General features: G+C 44.9%; 1 protein-coding gene across 2 annotated transcripts in view; it reads left to right on the forward strand.

The window, feature by feature from the left end:
* Positions 1-18,060, forward strand: part of CSMD2 (CUB and Sushi multiple domains 2) — a 679,919-nt gene that overhangs the window by 476,738 nt on the left and 185,121 nt on the right. For both annotated transcript variants that reach the window (XM_043461986.1, XM_043461987.1), the window contains exons 22-24: positions 5,468-5,637; positions 15,229-15,385; positions 17,201-17,392. In XM_043461986.1, coding sequence (XP_043317921.1) covers positions 5,468-5,637; positions 15,229-15,385; positions 17,201-17,392 — 519 coding nt within the window. The remainder of the gene's footprint in view (positions 1-5,467; positions 5,638-15,228; positions 15,386-17,200; positions 17,393-18,060) is intronic.

Consider the following 18,060-nt stretch of genomic DNA (forward strand, 5'->3'; position numbering starts at 1 on the left):
AGGCTGGCTCAATGGAGTACTTACCATGGTCACTGTTAGCCACTAGGAACTCATGTTCAATATTAAAGAAAACCCAATGTACCAAAACAGATCAAGACAGCGCTGCACCGACCGAAATAGGGGTTTTGGAGCCCTGGGGGCTCTGTAGGGGACAGCCATAAACAGGATGGCGAGATGGGCTGGGCTCGGGCTGGTCGATCACATGGGCCCAAGGTCAGTTCTCTGCTCTGCCATTTACCAGCCACTGGATCTTGGCAGGCCAACCCAATCCCATCAGCCCCAGCTTCTCTGGATTTGTAAAGCAGAGATAGCAATACCCAGCTCACAGGTTTTACTCCAGATTAGAAGACATGATTTGCATAAACCAGCAGAGTGTCGTATGATTATCAAACTTTGGCCAATAACATTTTTATCATTTTTATCATTATTTATCAATGACCAACAACCAATAACCTTTCAAGATCTCAGAGGGGAAACATTAAGACAAATAGATGAAGAATCCCATTTTTGATCAATTAAGTGATCTCAAAGTTTATTCTTCCTCCTGTAATCATCCCCCCCAGAGCAGCGGTCTCCAACCTTTTCGGCATCAGGGACCAGTTTCGTGGAAGACAGTTTCTCCACAGACCGACGTGCAGGGGATGGTTTCAGGATGATTTAAATGCATTACATTTGTTGTTCACTTTATTTTTATTATCATTACATCAGCTCCACCTCAGCCCATCAGGCCTTAGATCCTAGAGGTTGGGGACCCCTGCCGTAGAGCGTACGACCACCCTAACCTGTGCATACATGCAGACACACATGTAGCTCCCACTGTGTAGGTTGTTTCAACCTGGCTACTAGCAGCTCTCTTCTTCTCTGGAAAAATGTCTTCAGCTTAGTGGTTCTGAGGGGAGTTTTTCCTGAATGGGATTATCCAGGACCGCAGATGTGCACACGCCCTAAGCTCTCACCTCATTGATCTTGTTCCATAAATTCATTCTGTAACTTATTATTCCAATTACTGTTTGTTCATGGCACCTCACAATATTTTCATTATTCCATTTGTCTTCTGTTTTGTATGTATTAATACCTCACAGCAATTATAATCACCTCTAATTACCGCCAGCCCCGCAACAGATCCTCAGGCTGGAGGTATCATGGGAATGCCCACTCGGGAGATGCTCCCAGTTGCCATATGCACTGGAGGTGTAAATTGGATGACTTACCAGGAACATGCCCTGCTGAGAAGGAGATAAACAGCTCTGGGCTCTAATTCATGGTGTGGTGGGCAACACAGGGGCCCCTGACCTCAGGGTCCCCTAAACTGGATGTGGAAGGGACAGCCCTGACCCCAGAGGACCCCATTCTGCAGAAGGAGACATGACCCTGTCCTTGGGAGCCCCGTGTGATGGAGCAGGCCTAACTCTCCACCTCGGGGGGTGCCCCAGACTGAGGGGCATGACACAGCCCTTGCCCTTAATGAGACCTCTTCTGATGGGATGACAGAAGTCAAAGATGCCTGAATCAGCTGCAGTACTTTCCAGCACAGATGACTGTGTGTTCCTCTGGAATGTTTATTTGTTTTCATTTATGCTCGTGTTTGACTTTTCAATGCATCTGCTCACCTCCCCTAATACTTCGGAAGCTCTCCCAGAAGCCAGTGCCATGTCCCTCTACCTCCTGGACACTCCCTGGTGCCCTGGAAAAAGGCCTTGGCGGAGGGGTCCATCTGAAGCTGTTGGCCCCCTTTCCCTCCTTATCAGGGAGTTGGGTGTATGCGACAGAGGTGAGAGCCGTGCAGGGGCAGAAATGGCCTCTAGCTCTTGTGCAGCAAGCCAGGGGCAGGAAGGAAATGCAAAACTACACCAAGGCCCACATGTAACGAAAACCAACTCTCGGGAACTAGGTGGTGAGCAAGAGGCATCAGGAACAGTGAGGGCGCTGTGAATGTCAGACAATGAACACCTACTTCCCAGGAAGCTTCATGGGCTTCCTGATACTCCCAGAGCCCGGGCAGTTAGAGCTCCAAATAAAAGCAGATAAGCTATGCAGATTCGTTGGGTTAGATGGGGAGAGAAAGGAATAATACTTGTTGAGGGCCTACTAGGTGCTATGTTGTTATTCAGTTGCTAGGTCATGTCCAACTCTTTGCTACGCTGTGGACTGCAGCACACCAGGCTTCCCCATCCTTCACTGTCTTCTGGAGTTTGCTCAGACTCATGTCCATTGAGTCGGTGATTCAACCTAATCATTTCATCTTCTGTCACCCCCTTCTCCTGCTGCCCTCAATCTTTCCTAGCATCAGGGTCTTTTCCAAAGACTTGACTCTTCGCCTCAAGTGGCCAAAGTATTGGAGATTCAGCTTCAGCATCAGTCCTTCCAATGAATATTCAGGGTTGATTTCCTTTAGGATTCACTGGTTTGATCTTGCAGTCCAAGGGACTCTCAGATGTCTTCTCCAGCAACCCAATTCGAAAGCATCAATTCTTTGATGTTCAGGCTTCTTTATGGTCCAACTCTCACATCCATACATGACTGTTGGAAAAACCATAGGCTTGACTATGTGGACCTTTGTTGGCAAAGTAACATCTCTGCTTTTTAATACACTGTCTGGGTTTGTTATAGATTTCCTTCCAAGGAGCAAGTATCTTCTAATTCCATGGCTGCAGTTAACATTTGCAGCCAGGTGCAAACCACTTCCTATATACTCACCTGCTGCTGCTGCTAAGTCACTTCAGTTGTGTCCCACTCTTTGCGACCGTATGAATCACAGCCCACCAGGGTCCTCTGTCCATGAGATTCTCCAGGCAAGAGTACTGGAGTGGATTGCCATGCCCTCCTCCAGGGGATCTTCCCAACCCAGGGATCGAACCCTCATCTCTTATGTCTTCTGCATTGACAGGCCAGTTCTTTACCACTAGCGCCAGCTGGGAAGCCCAAATATTCATCCTTTTCATCATAAAATTTCATAGCTGAATCCTCTCTAGCTTTATGTGGATGCTGTTATTGTCCAGCTGGAGGCAGATGAAGAGACTGTGATTCAGAGAGTTGATATAACTGGTCTGTCTGTGTCTAAGGTCTGTGCTCATCCCACTGCACCACATGCCATTCCCTAGACAGAAGGGAATACTGTGTGACCCCAGAGATGATGGAGAGCTGCTTCAGAGGGCTGCCCATGTGATGGGACTGAGTAATAATGCATGTCTAAATATGCACATCCTTCAGCACACCCTGCCCAAATACCCACCTTCATCGGAGGGCACCCAAAACACATCCACACTTTAGAAATAATATCCACCTAAAGTATCAGTGGCCTCCAGGGTTCCTGTCTACCACCCCTGGTTTAGTTTTATGCCCCCGCCCAGCACATTCATTATGCATGTTTGAACACTTTGCAATCAGGCTGAATTGAAAGTCCTGCAAAGCGAGATTTCTCCTCCAAGACAAATGATGGCTGTCTTATTCAGTTTGAGCCGCTGTAAGATAATACCCGCTTGCGGGTGGCTTCAATGATGAACATTTCTTTCTCCCAGATCCGGAAGCTAGCAAGTTCCAGATCAAGGTGCCAGCAGGTTCGGTGTCAGGTGGAGGCCCCCTCCCTGGTGTCCAGATAGCGGCCTTCTTGCTGTATGGTCACACAGCAGACGGACTGGGCTGTGGTCGGTTCCTCTGCTGATAAGGGTGCTGATCCCACCATGAGGGCTCTCACCTCATCATATCTGGGGATCTGGGCTTCAGCATAAGAATTTGTCAGGGAGACACAAACACACAGTCCATAGTAACGGTTAAGGTAAAGTCTTAGGAAACTGAAGCTGGTCCTGAAATGAAAAGAACCCAGGGAGTAGAGCTGGATGAAAAAGTAGGGACTGGTAGGTGGAACATGATCACTGTCTTTAAAGGTCTAAGGAACAGCCCTGGGGACAAGAGAACACACAAAGGTACAACTAAGCCCACAAGAGGCTCCACTCTGAGTTTTCTTGCATCACATGCGCCCTTCACACTGCTGTGGCCCAGGATACCCCAGGCTTAGACAAGCGGAGTTGAATGTGTAGTCAGAAGCCCCTTGGCTGACCTCAGGGCCCTTCTAGCCAATGACTATGCCTAGAACAGGGACACTGAGGTGTAGTTTGGAGAAAGCAGGCTTGTAACCCTCAACTTCAGAGATTCAAACCTTGCTCCAGACCCCCCATATGTCCAGACAAATAATGGGCCTGCCATCTGGCCGGGTACTTATATCCTTCCAGAATCTAATTATTTTTAGAGCTGTCCATCCTCTGAGGTCAGTGTCCTCCATGTTTATTCATTCATTCATTTGGCAAATATTTATTTTACAGACTATCTTGGCTAAGCCTTGCAAATTCATGGATTCATTAAGCATGACCCTGACCTTCAAGTAACTCACAGTTTGGGTAGGGGTACAGGCAAGTAACAAGCTAACAGGGTGCAATCTGGTAGATGCTGTGCCACAGGGAAGCCTAGGGAGTGGCTTCATAATTATTGAAGCCCCTGGGGAGCCAACTGCAGAGTCCTTCAGCACACGGCCTGCCCTGAGATACCTCCCCTTTCATCACTGCTGCCTGTCCTGCCCCGGCGCCAAGTGAACGGGTGGGTGCTGCGGGTGCAGAAATATGACCAAGTCCGAAAGCATCTGCAGTGAAGTGGAGGAGAGAGAAATGTTAACAAAATAAGTCAAGTACTAAAAATAAAGGTATAGGAACAATGGGGAAAGAATGACTAATTCTGCAGGAAGAGACAGATTTTAAGAGGAAGGTGTGAATTCATTAGCTGTTGCACAACACAGGGTCTCCATGGGTCTGCGCCAAACCTTTCTCCAGAGCCTCAGAGGCCCTAAATTCTAGGATCAAGAGGGTTGAGTTGTCAGCCCCCTCCTCTTCTTGAATAAGATTGTTTGACAGTCTAAACTGCTAAGTACCAGAGTCTTTATCTTTAAAACAGGGATGATAATCAGTTTGTGATTAATGGCTGAAACGTTTTTTGTAAAGCTTGGGAGATGCTAGTAATTATTATTCAAATTTGTCCCCTCTTTGTTGCTATCCTCTGATACTGAAAGGCTGCATCCCTCCTCACTTGGTTGCCCCCAGCTTCCCCTGCTGCCCTCCCTGGTCATTTCTGTTGCTATGATACTATATGGGCAGATGGGAGAGTAGCTGCTTCATGACACTTTAAAAGTGAAGGACGACTGGTGGGTTCGTTTCTATTCCTAAAGAAGAAAGACAGACAAACTGAAGGAGAGAAGTAAAAAGGGACCAAGCAGAACTACAGGTAGTCTGGTGTTAAAAAAAAAACAGCAGCTTTGATTAGCAGTCCTGTAGACGGGCAGACAAGTGGGTGGGTGAGCAGGCACTCTGGCAGGTAGAGAGGCAAGCGACTCGTCATCTTTTGAGGTTCTCCAGCACTGTGTGTTGCGTCCCGGATGTAGCTGGCTGGCATTAATCTGTGATTATTGTGATTCTGTTTCCAGCTGAGTGTGGGAATTCGGTCACGGGCACTCAGGGCACTCTGCTGTCCCCCAACTTTCCTGTGAACTACAGTAACAACCACGAATGCATCTACTCCATCCAGACCCAGCCGGGAAAGGGAATTCAGCTCAAAGCCAAGGCATTTGAACTCTCTGAAGGAGATGTCCTCAAGGTAACACTGAGAGATGTCACAGCGTACACATGTTACGGGCTGCAGAAGTGTGGTCACTATGCTCATCGGTCTCTACGTGAAGGACTTAACTTTTCTTCTTCCCCTTGAGTCCCAAGATATTGTCCTCACTCATCCGGGAGAAGTGAGAACCTAAGAGAGAAGGGTAGATGCATGTATTCTAAAGAACGTGGATTTAGAGTTTGCTTAGGAGCCAACTGCTCTCAAATATGTATGTGATGGAGTGGGGGTAGTAGGTCAGTGGATCAGGTTTTCCATTATGAACTCTGACCATCAGCCTGGATAAGGAAGAAATCATAAATACGTGTGGATACTGTCTGTTTAGATGTACATTTCTTCATGTGTGTGCATCTGTGTCTGTGTGTGTATTTGGTTTGGGGGATCTGTGTCTGTGCCTGTCTGTGTTTTGTGTGAGTGAATCTGTGTATGTTTTGAGTTTATGTTTCAGTAAATGACTTGGCTGTTTCAGCAGCTTCCGTGTGCCATGGTGGTGGTCCACAGGTAGCAGTGGGGTTAAAGAAGGTGAATTCAGGATCTCCATAAGAGAAAGAAGTGAGAGGACTTGAACTAAAAAAAGGCTTATAGAGAGGGCCTTGTTAAGACACTGAGCATACATATGACTTGTGTTTCTGTGTGTGTGTGTGGTTAACTGTGTACCCCCAATAATACATGATGTGTGTATGTGTGTAACCAAAGACTTGACTCTGGAGAATTTATCAAAGAGCTGCCTTATTAAAAGGAACTATAAGGAAAATCTCACATGGAGTAGGTTCATTGTCATCCTAGGCTAAGAACTTTTGTTTTTTTTGCATAGTCTAGAATAGTTTTATTCCCTGTAACTAGAGAAGTCTAGACGTTAGCAACAACCAAAGGTCACAGCTCTAGAAAATCCAGAGAGAAACCGTTAAGCAATCTCCACCCCTTAGGACTCTCTCTAGATATAATGAGTATACTGTGCTTTGTATATAGAGATGATACTCTTGACCTTCCCATCTGGAGCATGTGTTTATGTGTGTGTGTCTGTGTGGAAGGTTTTTCTCAATCTTACCTAATTATTCTTAAACCCAAGAGGCCGTACTAAGAGATGACCAGCTGGGACCAGATACGCCTCAAATAGAGCAGAATGTGGTAGTGGCCCAGGAGGCAGTGAGGCCCTGTCATTGGTTCCTTCAGCTCTATTCTTCAAGCCCTGAGCTCCCCAGACGCATAAAAGCAGTGTGCATCTCCCCATAAGTGAGCAATACCAGGCCCTGTACTTTCCAAGGGTGGTGTGTTCAGGCATCCCCCTTGACCGCAGTGCTCTCCGTTCATTTCTGCATCACCTACAGCAGAGCCTCGGAGGACACACCCAGGGACTGCAAGGCCAGGTGACTTCCTCGCTCTAGTATGCCAGATGGAATTGATGAAAGCCGGACGATATGGAGAACACCTTAGGGAAAAGCTGTTGTTTACCGTGCAGGAAAAGAAGGCATTTTTGAGGCATAATGTAATTTTCAGGTTTTGAGGGGAATGTGAGCAGCAGTTTGTGCATGTGGCCTGACGGGATCAGCAGAGGGGTCCCTTCCTCGGTGGCTGGAGGTCATGTGGAACGTGACCAGGGCCCAAGCATCCTCTCCAGGGGGGTCTGGACTCAGAGGAGCACTTAAGACATGGTCAGCAGGTGTGCATACCCCACTGCACTGTCAGGCTTCTGCCTGAGGGTCAAGTGGTGCAGCTTAATAGACCACAGGGAGACATTAGAATGCACTCAGGGTCAAAAAGGAGGGACCTGGGGCATTATCCCCAGGTCAGAGGTCGGGGAGGGCTCGGGCAGGGGTCAGGACCTCAGATGGTTCTTTGGGGCTATGGAGAGAAGGGCTGATTTTCTGTGCTTCTTGGAGAGATCTTCCCAAGACTTCAGATTTGGTCTCTGCAGCCAGCTGTCCAGGGACCCTGCCACCAGCCTTCTAATACTGGGCTTGACCTTGTTGCTGAAGAGCCTCTTCCCCCATTTCTAGGCCTCTGTAGGGTCCTCCTCAGGAGACTGGGCTGTGGCTCTGACCTACTCACATGATCCTGTATCCACCAGAGCTTCCACTGAGAAAGGAGTCTGGGGAAGGGAGAGGGCAGGGCACCCGGGAGGTCCTGTGGTTTCCTGTTCTAACTCTTCACCTCAGAACCCTTGCCCTCCCAAGGAGAACCTGGGACACAAGCGGTTTGGGAACAAAAAGAAACACACAGTGACAGTTTCCACCCGCAGCCGCCATCAGCTGCATCGGCAGTGCCGTTTACACTTGTCACTCTGATCTCCCTTGACCAAAGGAAGTAGCACCTCAAGTCACCTCCAGAAGCATCCTGCCCTTGGCCTGTGTAATCTGCCAGAACATCGGTGTATTTCCAGTCCGGAGGACACACCTGACCCTCCCAAGAAGCCCCAACGCATACCCTGGACTCCTTCCTGCCCAAGGAGACCCGTCATCTCCCCAACACGTGGATCTGATCAACCCTCCAAACCTGTCATACACTCTCGTATTTCTAACCTATGAAATGACTGTATTTTGGCTCTTGTGACCCTCCCCTCTCCTGGTCTTTTCTTACCTTTAATAACTGAATGTTTCTTAGACCTCACTCTACACATACTCCAGCTTGTCTCCCAGAACTACTTGATTTATACTATATTGGTTCCCACCAAAATCTTGACCTCTGACATCCGCAAGGCAGGAAGGGCCTCTCAGTGCCATAGTGTGGAAAGACAGCTCCCAGTTCACAATGGCACACGAAGCCCATGTATGTAACTACATCCTCTACATGTAGGTTCCCATGGAAATGACTCAAGGGACATGAAAACAGGGGAAATTAGGCAAGGGCGCCTTTCACACACAACTTAAAGAAATTTTTGCCAAATGGAATACCCTCCAAAGGGGGTCCAGATTGAGAAAGGGCCTGATCAAATTGTAATTCATGTAAGTGAAGTTTTTCCTGTGGATTAAGTGCTAGAAACCTCAAGGGTAAATGCATCTAAGGCCACACAGAACAGCAGGGCCTGGAGCCAAGGACACACGGTGGGACTTTTGGCAGGAACCAGGTCTCAGTGCCAATAGTGCTTCTGGAAACTGTACTTGGTCAGAGAGACCTCCCAGAGCTAAGTTCCCTCACAACACGACATTCTGAATTTTATTGGGCTGTCGTTGGCAAGCAGGGTAAAGCAGAGCAATGCCTTGGCTGGTGCCTAACACAAGTGGGCAGGCTTATTAGGGAAGAGGCTGCCACAATCTCACACACACACACACACACGCGCGCGCGCACACACTCCTTCACACACACGCACTTTAGCACCAGGAGAGGCTCCTGCTATGTTATGGCCTCTTTTGGCTTAATTCTTCTGCTCCCTCTTAGAGATGACTGGGTCTTTCCACTATCCATTCTTCTTCTCCCTCTGTCATGATTTGCCAACAGGAAAATGAACCGGATATGTACAAATATTCAGTAGATCAGAGGACAGGGACCTGTCTGAGCAGTCAAACTTAATTGCCCCCTCTGTAAGCAACAAAGGAAAAAAAAATACTTTAAAAGCTTCTAATTTGTATTCTTAGCAGGATTTGAGAGGATATTATATTTATGACATAAAAATAGGCAATAATGAAAACAGAGCAATCTGAGATGAGGAAAGATTGAACAGAGATGAAAAACATGATCACCCAATTAAAAATGGAATGGAGGCAATGAACAGAGGATGGTAAACCACAGAAAAATGAAATCACTTTATTATAAGATAAATTTGAGAACTTTTCTCTCATCTCATAATGAAATGAAAAAGAGAGTTCTCTTATATTAATAAAATGTACAATCAATCCACAGTAAAACTTTATGTGCCAAATAACATAGCATGAATAAATTAAATAAAAATTGCTAGAAATGAAAAAAATTTTAATAAAGTCACAGTCATTGTAGAAGATTTAATATACCTCTGTTACTCTCTGGCATATCATCTAGATTAAAAATAAATAAGGATTTAGGTAGCCTGAATAATAGAATGAATCCAAAGAAAGTAGAAGAAAGATACGTTTAAAGATAAAGGACAAATGACTGAAAAAAGAAAACTTAAAAAAAAATAGCAGAATAGAATAGACAAAATTCTGGACAGAATATGCAGGACTGATCAAGGAATAAAGAAGTCACAAATATATAATTTTAATAATGAAAAAGAAACATAGTCATAGATAAGATACAGATTATGAAAACAGGAAAAGCATGAGCCAAAAAATATGAAAGCTTAAATGAGATGGAAAATTTTTATAGATGAAAAGTACTGATATCAAGAAAAAATACAAATCAGAATAAACCAATAGCCATTTAAAACATGGGAATTCTCCCATATTCTCTCTCAAAGTGCACAGGCCTAGACTGTCTTACAGATAAACTCATAAAACTTCATGGAACAATTAAGCCCTACAATAATCAAACTGTGTCAAAAAGAGAAAAATTAGCACCCATCTCCCCACGCATTTAAATGGGACAAGTAGAAATACTTATATCAAACTGAATAAGGACAGCATAAAGTATTAGGCCAGTTTCACTTATGATCATAGACCAGGAGTCCTAACAGTATCATGTTGAATCTAGCTGTGCATTAAAACAAAAATGACCAAACGGGATGGATTCCAGGAATATAAGACTATGTCAACATTAGAAGAGTTCTTAATTTTATTTACTGGGTAACCCGTGTGAAATTTCTGTCAAATAGCAGCAATTTTATTCTATAAACAGATTTGCATGCTAAGTTGCTTCAGTCTTGTCCGACTCTCTGCGACCCTATGGACTATACCCCACCAGGCTCCTCTGTCCATGGGATTCTCCAAGCAAGAACACTGGAGTGAGTTGCCAGCCCTCCTCCAGAGAATCTTCCCAGCACCAGAGAGTGAACCTGCATCTCTTATGTCTCCCACATTGGCAGGCAGGTTCTTTACCACGGGCACCACCTGGGAAGCCCATAAACAGATGAGGAGAGAAAAATATAAGATCCTGCCAATGTATCCCAAAACATGTGATGAAAGTCAGTACTCATTCATGATTTTTAAAAATATCTCATAAAGCTATGGACAGAACGTTCTCAATCAGATAAAGAAAAAAATTTTCTACCAACACCTGTAGCAAACATTATACTTAATGGCAACACTTCCTAAGGATTAAAGTCAGGAACAAGACCAGTTGTTCTGCTACCATCAATAGAATTCAGATCCAAGCCACTACAATTATACAAAGAAAAGAACAAATAAACTGTAACAATTAGAAGGGAATATCCTAATTGTCTCTTATTTGGGAAATACAAAACAACCAACCGATAAATTATCAGAACCAATAAGACAATTTAGCAAAGCCACTGATGTTTCTACAACCAGTTCAAACATGTAATAAGAGAGGGGGAAGACTCCTCATAATAGAAACAAAAACTGTTAAGATACCTAGGAATAAGCCTAACAAAAATGTGTATAATCTTTACTGAGAAAATTATAAAACTCTATTCTGAAGGACATAAAACTAAAATAAATGCAGGGAGGTTTCATATTCAGGGCTGAATAAAGTCTATGGACAGGCAATTCACAGAAGAGGAGTGTAGAATTGATAGAAAGATGTTCCACTTTGGTGATAATCAGGGACATAAAAATTAAAACAAGAAACCATTTCACACCCATCATATTGGAAAATTTTAGAGTTCCTGAAAATAGCAAGTGTTGGCTAAGATATAAACTAATGAAAGCTGTCATACGTTGCTGGTAGAGAGATTAAATTGGTTTACTCTTCGGAGAGCAAACTGACAATATCTAACAAAGTTGAAGATGTACCTTCCCTGTATGACCTGCTTCTTCATTCTAGTTCTAGATGTATGCCCTGGAGAAACTTGAATAAGTGTGTAAGCAGATATGCTTGGGGAAATGTTCATAGGAATGTTACATTGTAACTGTGTGTTAAACACTATGCACTTAACATATTCATTTTGAAGTCAGCCATCTTGCTGACCTGTCTTATTAGATGTAGTGGTTTCATGCATATTAACAAGTTTATTTGTCAATTACACCTCAATAAAGCTGAAAAAAGTGGAAGCATCTAATAGAGAAAAAAGAAGGTTAGAGGTACTGGATGTGTATAGATTCTCTCAGATTTGTCAGGAATAAATCCATCACCCATATATAATGATGAACTGGACCGTCAAAGCCATTTTCTTATGGACAAGCAATATTCTGTTAGGAAATAAATGCATACAAAGAGCCAAGTGCCAAAATCAATAAAAAATATTAAAATGCCCAGGAATAAGTACAGACTTTTACTGAGAGATATAAAAGACAACTTTATTAAATGGAATCAGATGTCATATATACAGATAGGAAGACTTAATATCCTGTAGATATATGTTTTCTCTGTTATCAATCCATATATTTAATGTTAATCAGTGAGAATTATAGAAATTATTTTTTTGAGGGGAGTTGTTTTTCTCAATTTGAGAAAATCCTTGAGTTTATCTAAAAGAATAAATATGAGAGAAGAACTTCTTAAGTTAAAAGAAGACAAATGAGAGGGGACTTGCCCTACTAAATATTTAAATATATTACAAAGCTACCATAATTAAAACAGTATAGCTCATGTGCATGCATGTTAAGTCGCTTGAGTCATGTCTGACTGGGCTGTAGCCTGCCAGGTTCCTCTGTCCATGGGATACTCCAGGCAAGAATACTAGAGTGGATTGCCAGACCCTCACGCAGGGGATTTTCCTGACCCAGAGATTGAACCTGTGTCTCTTATGTCTCCTGCATTAGCAGGTAGGTTCTTTACCACTAGCATCACCTTAGAAGTCCAGCTCATGTGTAGGAATAGACAGAGAAATAACTGTGGTAGCATAGAAAGTTGACCCAAAAAATTTGTTGAACTATATATGTGATAAAGGTGGCTTTAAAGTTGATAATGGGTGAAATATTTACAGAGTTTGGTTAAACATGGCTAATCAATCAGGAAGAAAATGTATCTTATCTTTTGTGCATGCTAAGTCACTTTAGTTGTGTCCAACTCTTTGTGATCCTGTGGACTGTAGCCCTCCAGGCTCCTCTGTCCATGGAATTCTCTAGGCAAGAATAATGGAATGGGTTGCCATGCAATTCTTCAGGGGATCTTCCTGATCCAGGGATCAAACTGTGTCTCTTAGGTCTTCTGCATTGTCAGACAGGTTCTTTACTACTAGTGCCACATGGGAAGCCCATCTTATCTTTTACCATATGCCAAAATTCCAGGTGGACTTAAAGACAAAATTACTAAAAGAAACTATTGTTTTATTTCTTTGAAATGGCAGCCCACTCCAGTATTCTTTCCTGGGAAATCCCATGAACAGAGGAGCCTGGCAGGCTACAGTCCATGGGGTCACAAAGAGTTGGACACAACTGAGTGACTAACACTTTGACTTCATACATTTATTAGGTGCTTCTTCTGTGCCGGGGCATTTTCCACATATTCTGGACAATGACTTGCCAACAATTATATTTTTAAATATAATTCACAATTATATTTAAATCTTTTTTAATATTATCATATTTTTAAAATTTACACTTTATTTGAATCAGGATCCAGATAAAATCTACACATTAGATTAGTTGCCTCAAGTATTTTTTTGTGTTTCTACCTCCATCTCTTCTTTTTTTGTTGTTGTTGTTCAGTCATTAAGTTATGTCCAACTCTTTTGTGACCCCGTGGACTGTAGCCTGCCAGGCTCCTCTGTCCATGGGATTTCCCAGGCAAGAATACTGGAGTGGGTTGCTGTTTCCTACTGCAGGGGATCTTCCTGACCCAGGAAGCTCAGACCCACATCTCCTGCATCGACAAGCAGATTCTTTACCACTGAGCCACCTGGGAATAATTTATTTGTTATTTATTTGTGACTTTCTTGTTTATTTATAATTTATTAATTTCATATGTTCCTCTGTACTCCATATTTCCTGTAACTTGGAAATTCGATACAGTGGCTTGATCTTAGTCAGGTTTAAATTTTTTTTTTTTTTTTGACAAAATGACCCCATAGTTATTGGTATCTTCCATTAAGAAACATATGGTGACTAGTTGTGTCTGTGTGGTACTGGCAAATGTTGATGACTAATTCCTTGATCAGTCAATTAGAAAATATATGTTTTAATGGGTAAAACTATTTTTGTAACAATCTGGATGTAGCAGTGAGCGAAACTCTTTGAATTGGTGTCATCTCTATATCTGTCGGTACTCCGGAATTCTCCCAGTCTATCCATGACATAAAGCAATTGCATACAGGATCTGGAAACAGACTTTTGAGGCTCTCAGGGGCCTGAACAAATCTCTGTAATATACGGCACTGTTAGCTTGAAGGATGGCTTCTTTTAGAAAGCTTTGCTTCATAAATAGTAGGATGGAAATATTGTTCCAATTTGCTGGCAGCTGGCACCACATCCTGTGCCATGCACAAATATTCATCACCCACCCATAGATCCCATCTTTGATATTTACCAAAGCTCCAGGGGGTCCTTCACTCAATCACAACTTCTGTTGTTATTTGCACAATTATCCGGAAGGGAGCGGCGACCTCGGAACCTGGGGAGCCAGCTCATTATTCTGATGAGTGTTGTCTTTGCCGGTGCTCAGAAGTTCAGGGGACAGATGGGAGTCAGGGAAGCCAGATGCCTGCATGATTCCGCCCCTGGCTAGCCCAGCAGGCCCTGGCTTTTTAGGAGGGAAGGGGCAGAGGCTGAGCTTGGGGAATGGGAAGATATGTGACATCTGACACCCTGGATATTTTAACTCCATCCTGCTGGATCCCAGGGCCCTGGTCCAGCAGAGTGTGAGACTGAGGCCACTGCCACGGTGGGGTGGGGGTACTGTGCATGCGTGCTCAGTTGTGTCTGACTTTGACGCCCCATGGACTGTAACCCACCAGGCTCCGCTGTCCATGGGATTTTTCAGGTAAGAATACTACTGGAGTGAGTTGCCATTTCCTACTCCAGGAGATCTTCCCGACCCAGGGATCAAACTCCCATCTCTTGCATCTCCTGCATTGGCAGGCAGATTCTTCACCACTGAGCTGCCAGGGTAGGATTAGGGAGGAGGACAACTGTCTCACCTCCTGGGTGTCTAAGATCATGAAAGGACAGGATAGGGTATCTTGCAGTACAGAAATGCCAAATGCCTGCAGCCTATGTGTCTGCAGAAACAGATGGCTTGGGCAGTCAGGCTGCCCCAACCTGGCCTCCCCAAGCTGCTGAAGAGTAAGCTGGCACCATATGGGGGTTAGGAGAACAAGCCCAGAACTCCCCTGGAAAGGTTAGAACAGCAACCAGTTCCTAGAGATCGGGTTCACACCAAGATGGGGCCGAGCACAAAAGTGGTACCAAGAGGAAACGAGACGGACTGATAACCCACATGGTGGCCAACTCCAGTCTGCTGTCTTCCTTGCATCCCGGGGCTCAGTGCCCCTCTAACAGTTGTTATCTGCGCTGAATTCTAGGAACATAGGCTGTGGGTTAGGGAGCTCTTGTTCCAGACAAGGTCGTGCTGATAGCATGGGGTTGGGGTCTCTCCTGTGTCCAGGTCTACGATGGCAATAACAGCTCTGCCCGTCTGCTCGGGGTGTTCAGCCGCACCGAGATGCTGGGAGTGACACTGAACAGCACGTCCAGCAGCCTGTGGCTTGACTTCATCACTGACGCTGAGAACACCAGCAAAGGCTTTGAGCTGCAGTTCTCCAGTAAGTCTTCCTCACTTCCGCATGGACCACGAAATCGGGCTCTCTCTGGTTCCGCACACGGGGAGGCTGGGTGCCAGCACGTCACCCATCAATTAGTGGGTTTGATTTTCTCTAACTGGTGCACATGTAGCTGATTGTTTCCCCTAAGACCCTGTGCCTGTGATGTGGATAAGCTGCCACTTGGCATACAGCTCCATGGTTACACCCGTGATTAACTGAACTCAGAGTCACAGCACACCTTTTACTCACTCATCACCTTTAACTCACTAAAAATAATAAGCACCGAGTCTTTTAATTAAATCAACCAAAGATAGCCTTTCCTAATCATGACATTTATAAAATAATGTTCGGCTACAGTCAGATGTAAAAAATGCAAACACTAAAGTATAATTATGTTCTTTTTTTACCACTCCCTGAAGAGTCAAGTGTTGATTCTTTCCTTTTTTTCCTAACTGTGACTCCCTCCCTTATTCCTGATTGCAAAAAGAGAAAACACCCGAGGTTTGTCCACAGCTGCAGAATACTTGGGGTGGTATCTCCGTTCTTTGGTTTCACAGCTATTTTATTCATTTATTTGAGCTTCTACTTGCCCAGTAGCTACAAAGAAATGTGCTTTTTATAGGCTATTTTAAAATCCAGTGAGTATCCATCAACTGATAAGTGGGTAAGTAAAATGTGATATGCCCATCCATACCATAGGATATTATTTGGCCATAGAAAAGGATCCAGTTTTGATCCATACTGCAACATGGTTGAACCTTGAAAACATTATGCTAAGTGAAAGAAGCCCATCACAGTACATGTAGACATATGTATTGCATGACCCATTTATATGAAGTGTCCAGAATAGGCCAATCCGTAGAGACAGGAGGAAGATTGTTAGTTGCCTGGGGATGAAGAAGTTGGGGAAAATTCATTTTCCTTTTGGGGTGATAGAAGTGTCTAAAAGTAAATTGTACTGAGAGTCGCATAACTCTGAACAGACTAAAAGACACTGCATTGTACACTGTAGATGGGCAAGTATTTGGTATGTAAGTTATATCTCTATAAAACTATTAAAAAAAGAAAAAAACACAATGAGTTTACCCACAATGCCTCTTGCCTGGACATGGGGTCTGTGCCTGTTACTGCAGGCACATCGATGGAAGAGGATTAAATAGAGTTGCCTTCCAGTTCCATTTCTATCACCTGAGATTGGGTGACTTTGAAACAATTTGTGTGACCTTCCGCAGTCAATATTCTCAGCTGTGAAATGCATAGTCACTCGTCCCTAAAGGAATCCTGTGACTAAAACACAAGAGCTGGCCCAGGTGACCACTGTGCCTGAGGAGCTCTCTGTAAGTTCACAGAGGTCTCCTTCTCCAGGCTCATTCAATAGAGTATATACTTCAGCAGGATGACGCTGAGCTGTGAAACATACATGCAAAGTGACTTTTCCATATTTCCTATCAGAATGTCTCAATGAGCGAAACTGGAAAAGCAGCTTCTGCTAGCAAAATGCTATGGCTCAAACAAAAAAACCCAGAAAAGCCAGACCCTATACCTGAAAACTATTAAAAGCTGTCCTGGAAGAAATAAGTGAAGTCGCTTACGTATAGTGACAGGCGGGGGGGGGTGGGGGGGGGCGGCGGGGGGCACTCTGTAAGAGACCCTGACCTGAGCACAGTTGCGTGGCCCCGAAGCAGTGCTCCATAAGACACGTGCTGGTGGCTTTCTTAAGGACCTGCACACTCTGGGATGGGGGTGTGGGGGGGTGGGCTGCAGGATGTGGTTTGTGCCAGGCATATCATGCTTACTCTTTTCTCTTTTCCCCAGGTTTTGAACTCATCAAATGTGAGGACCCAGGAACCCCCCAGTTTGGCTACAAGGTTCACGATGGAGGCCATTTCGCTGGGAGCTCTGTGTCCTTCAGCTGTGACCCCGGGTACAGCCTGCGGGGCAGTGAGGAGCTGCTGTGTCTGAGCGGGGAGCGCAGGGCCTGGGACCGGCCGCTGCCCACTTGTGTCGGTAGGAGGCCTCTTGCTCTGCAGGTGACCCCTCTTGCGTGCTCAGCTGCTTCCTTTGGGTTCGACTCTTTGCAACCCCATGGACTGCAGCCTGCCAGGCTCCTCTGTCCATGGGCGATTCTCCAGGCAAGAATACCGGAGTGGGTTACCACGCCCTCCTCCAGGAGATCTTCCCGACCCAGGGATCGAACCCACATCTTTTATGTCTCCTGCATTGGCAGGCGGGTTATTTTTTTTACCACTTTGGTTGTCCCCCTAATGAGGAGTTCCAAGCTCTGGTCTCATTAAGGGTCCCTCATTGGCCCCCACGTTCCAGGGCCTTGGGGCTGTCTGAACCCTCCTATTCATGGGAGTCATCACTGGCCCTGCATCTCTGCCACCCACGCACTCACTCTCAGCGTCATCACACCTGCCCGGCAGTGCATCCAGGCAGTGTTTCACCACCGTCACACATTTAACGAGTGGGACCAGGACCAAGTCATGCCCTGAGAGTCGTAATTCTGGTGACAACAGAGAGGTGGGAGAGTCAGTGAGAAGGAAGAGGGACTCTTTGCCTGGTTCCAAGGGTTCCTGCAACACCATGACTCAAATAAGTCTCCAGTTCACTCTGGGCCTCAGTTTCCCTGTAGACAAAATGGGGTTCATGCTCCCTTTTCTGGAGGTGTGCTG

Source organism: Cervus canadensis, chromosome 2, assembly GCF_019320065.1.
Source record: "Cervus canadensis isolate Bull #8, Minnesota chromosome 2, ASM1932006v1, whole genome shotgun sequence".
Lineage (NCBI taxonomy): Eukaryota > Metazoa > Chordata > Mammalia > Artiodactyla > Cervidae > Cervus > Cervus canadensis.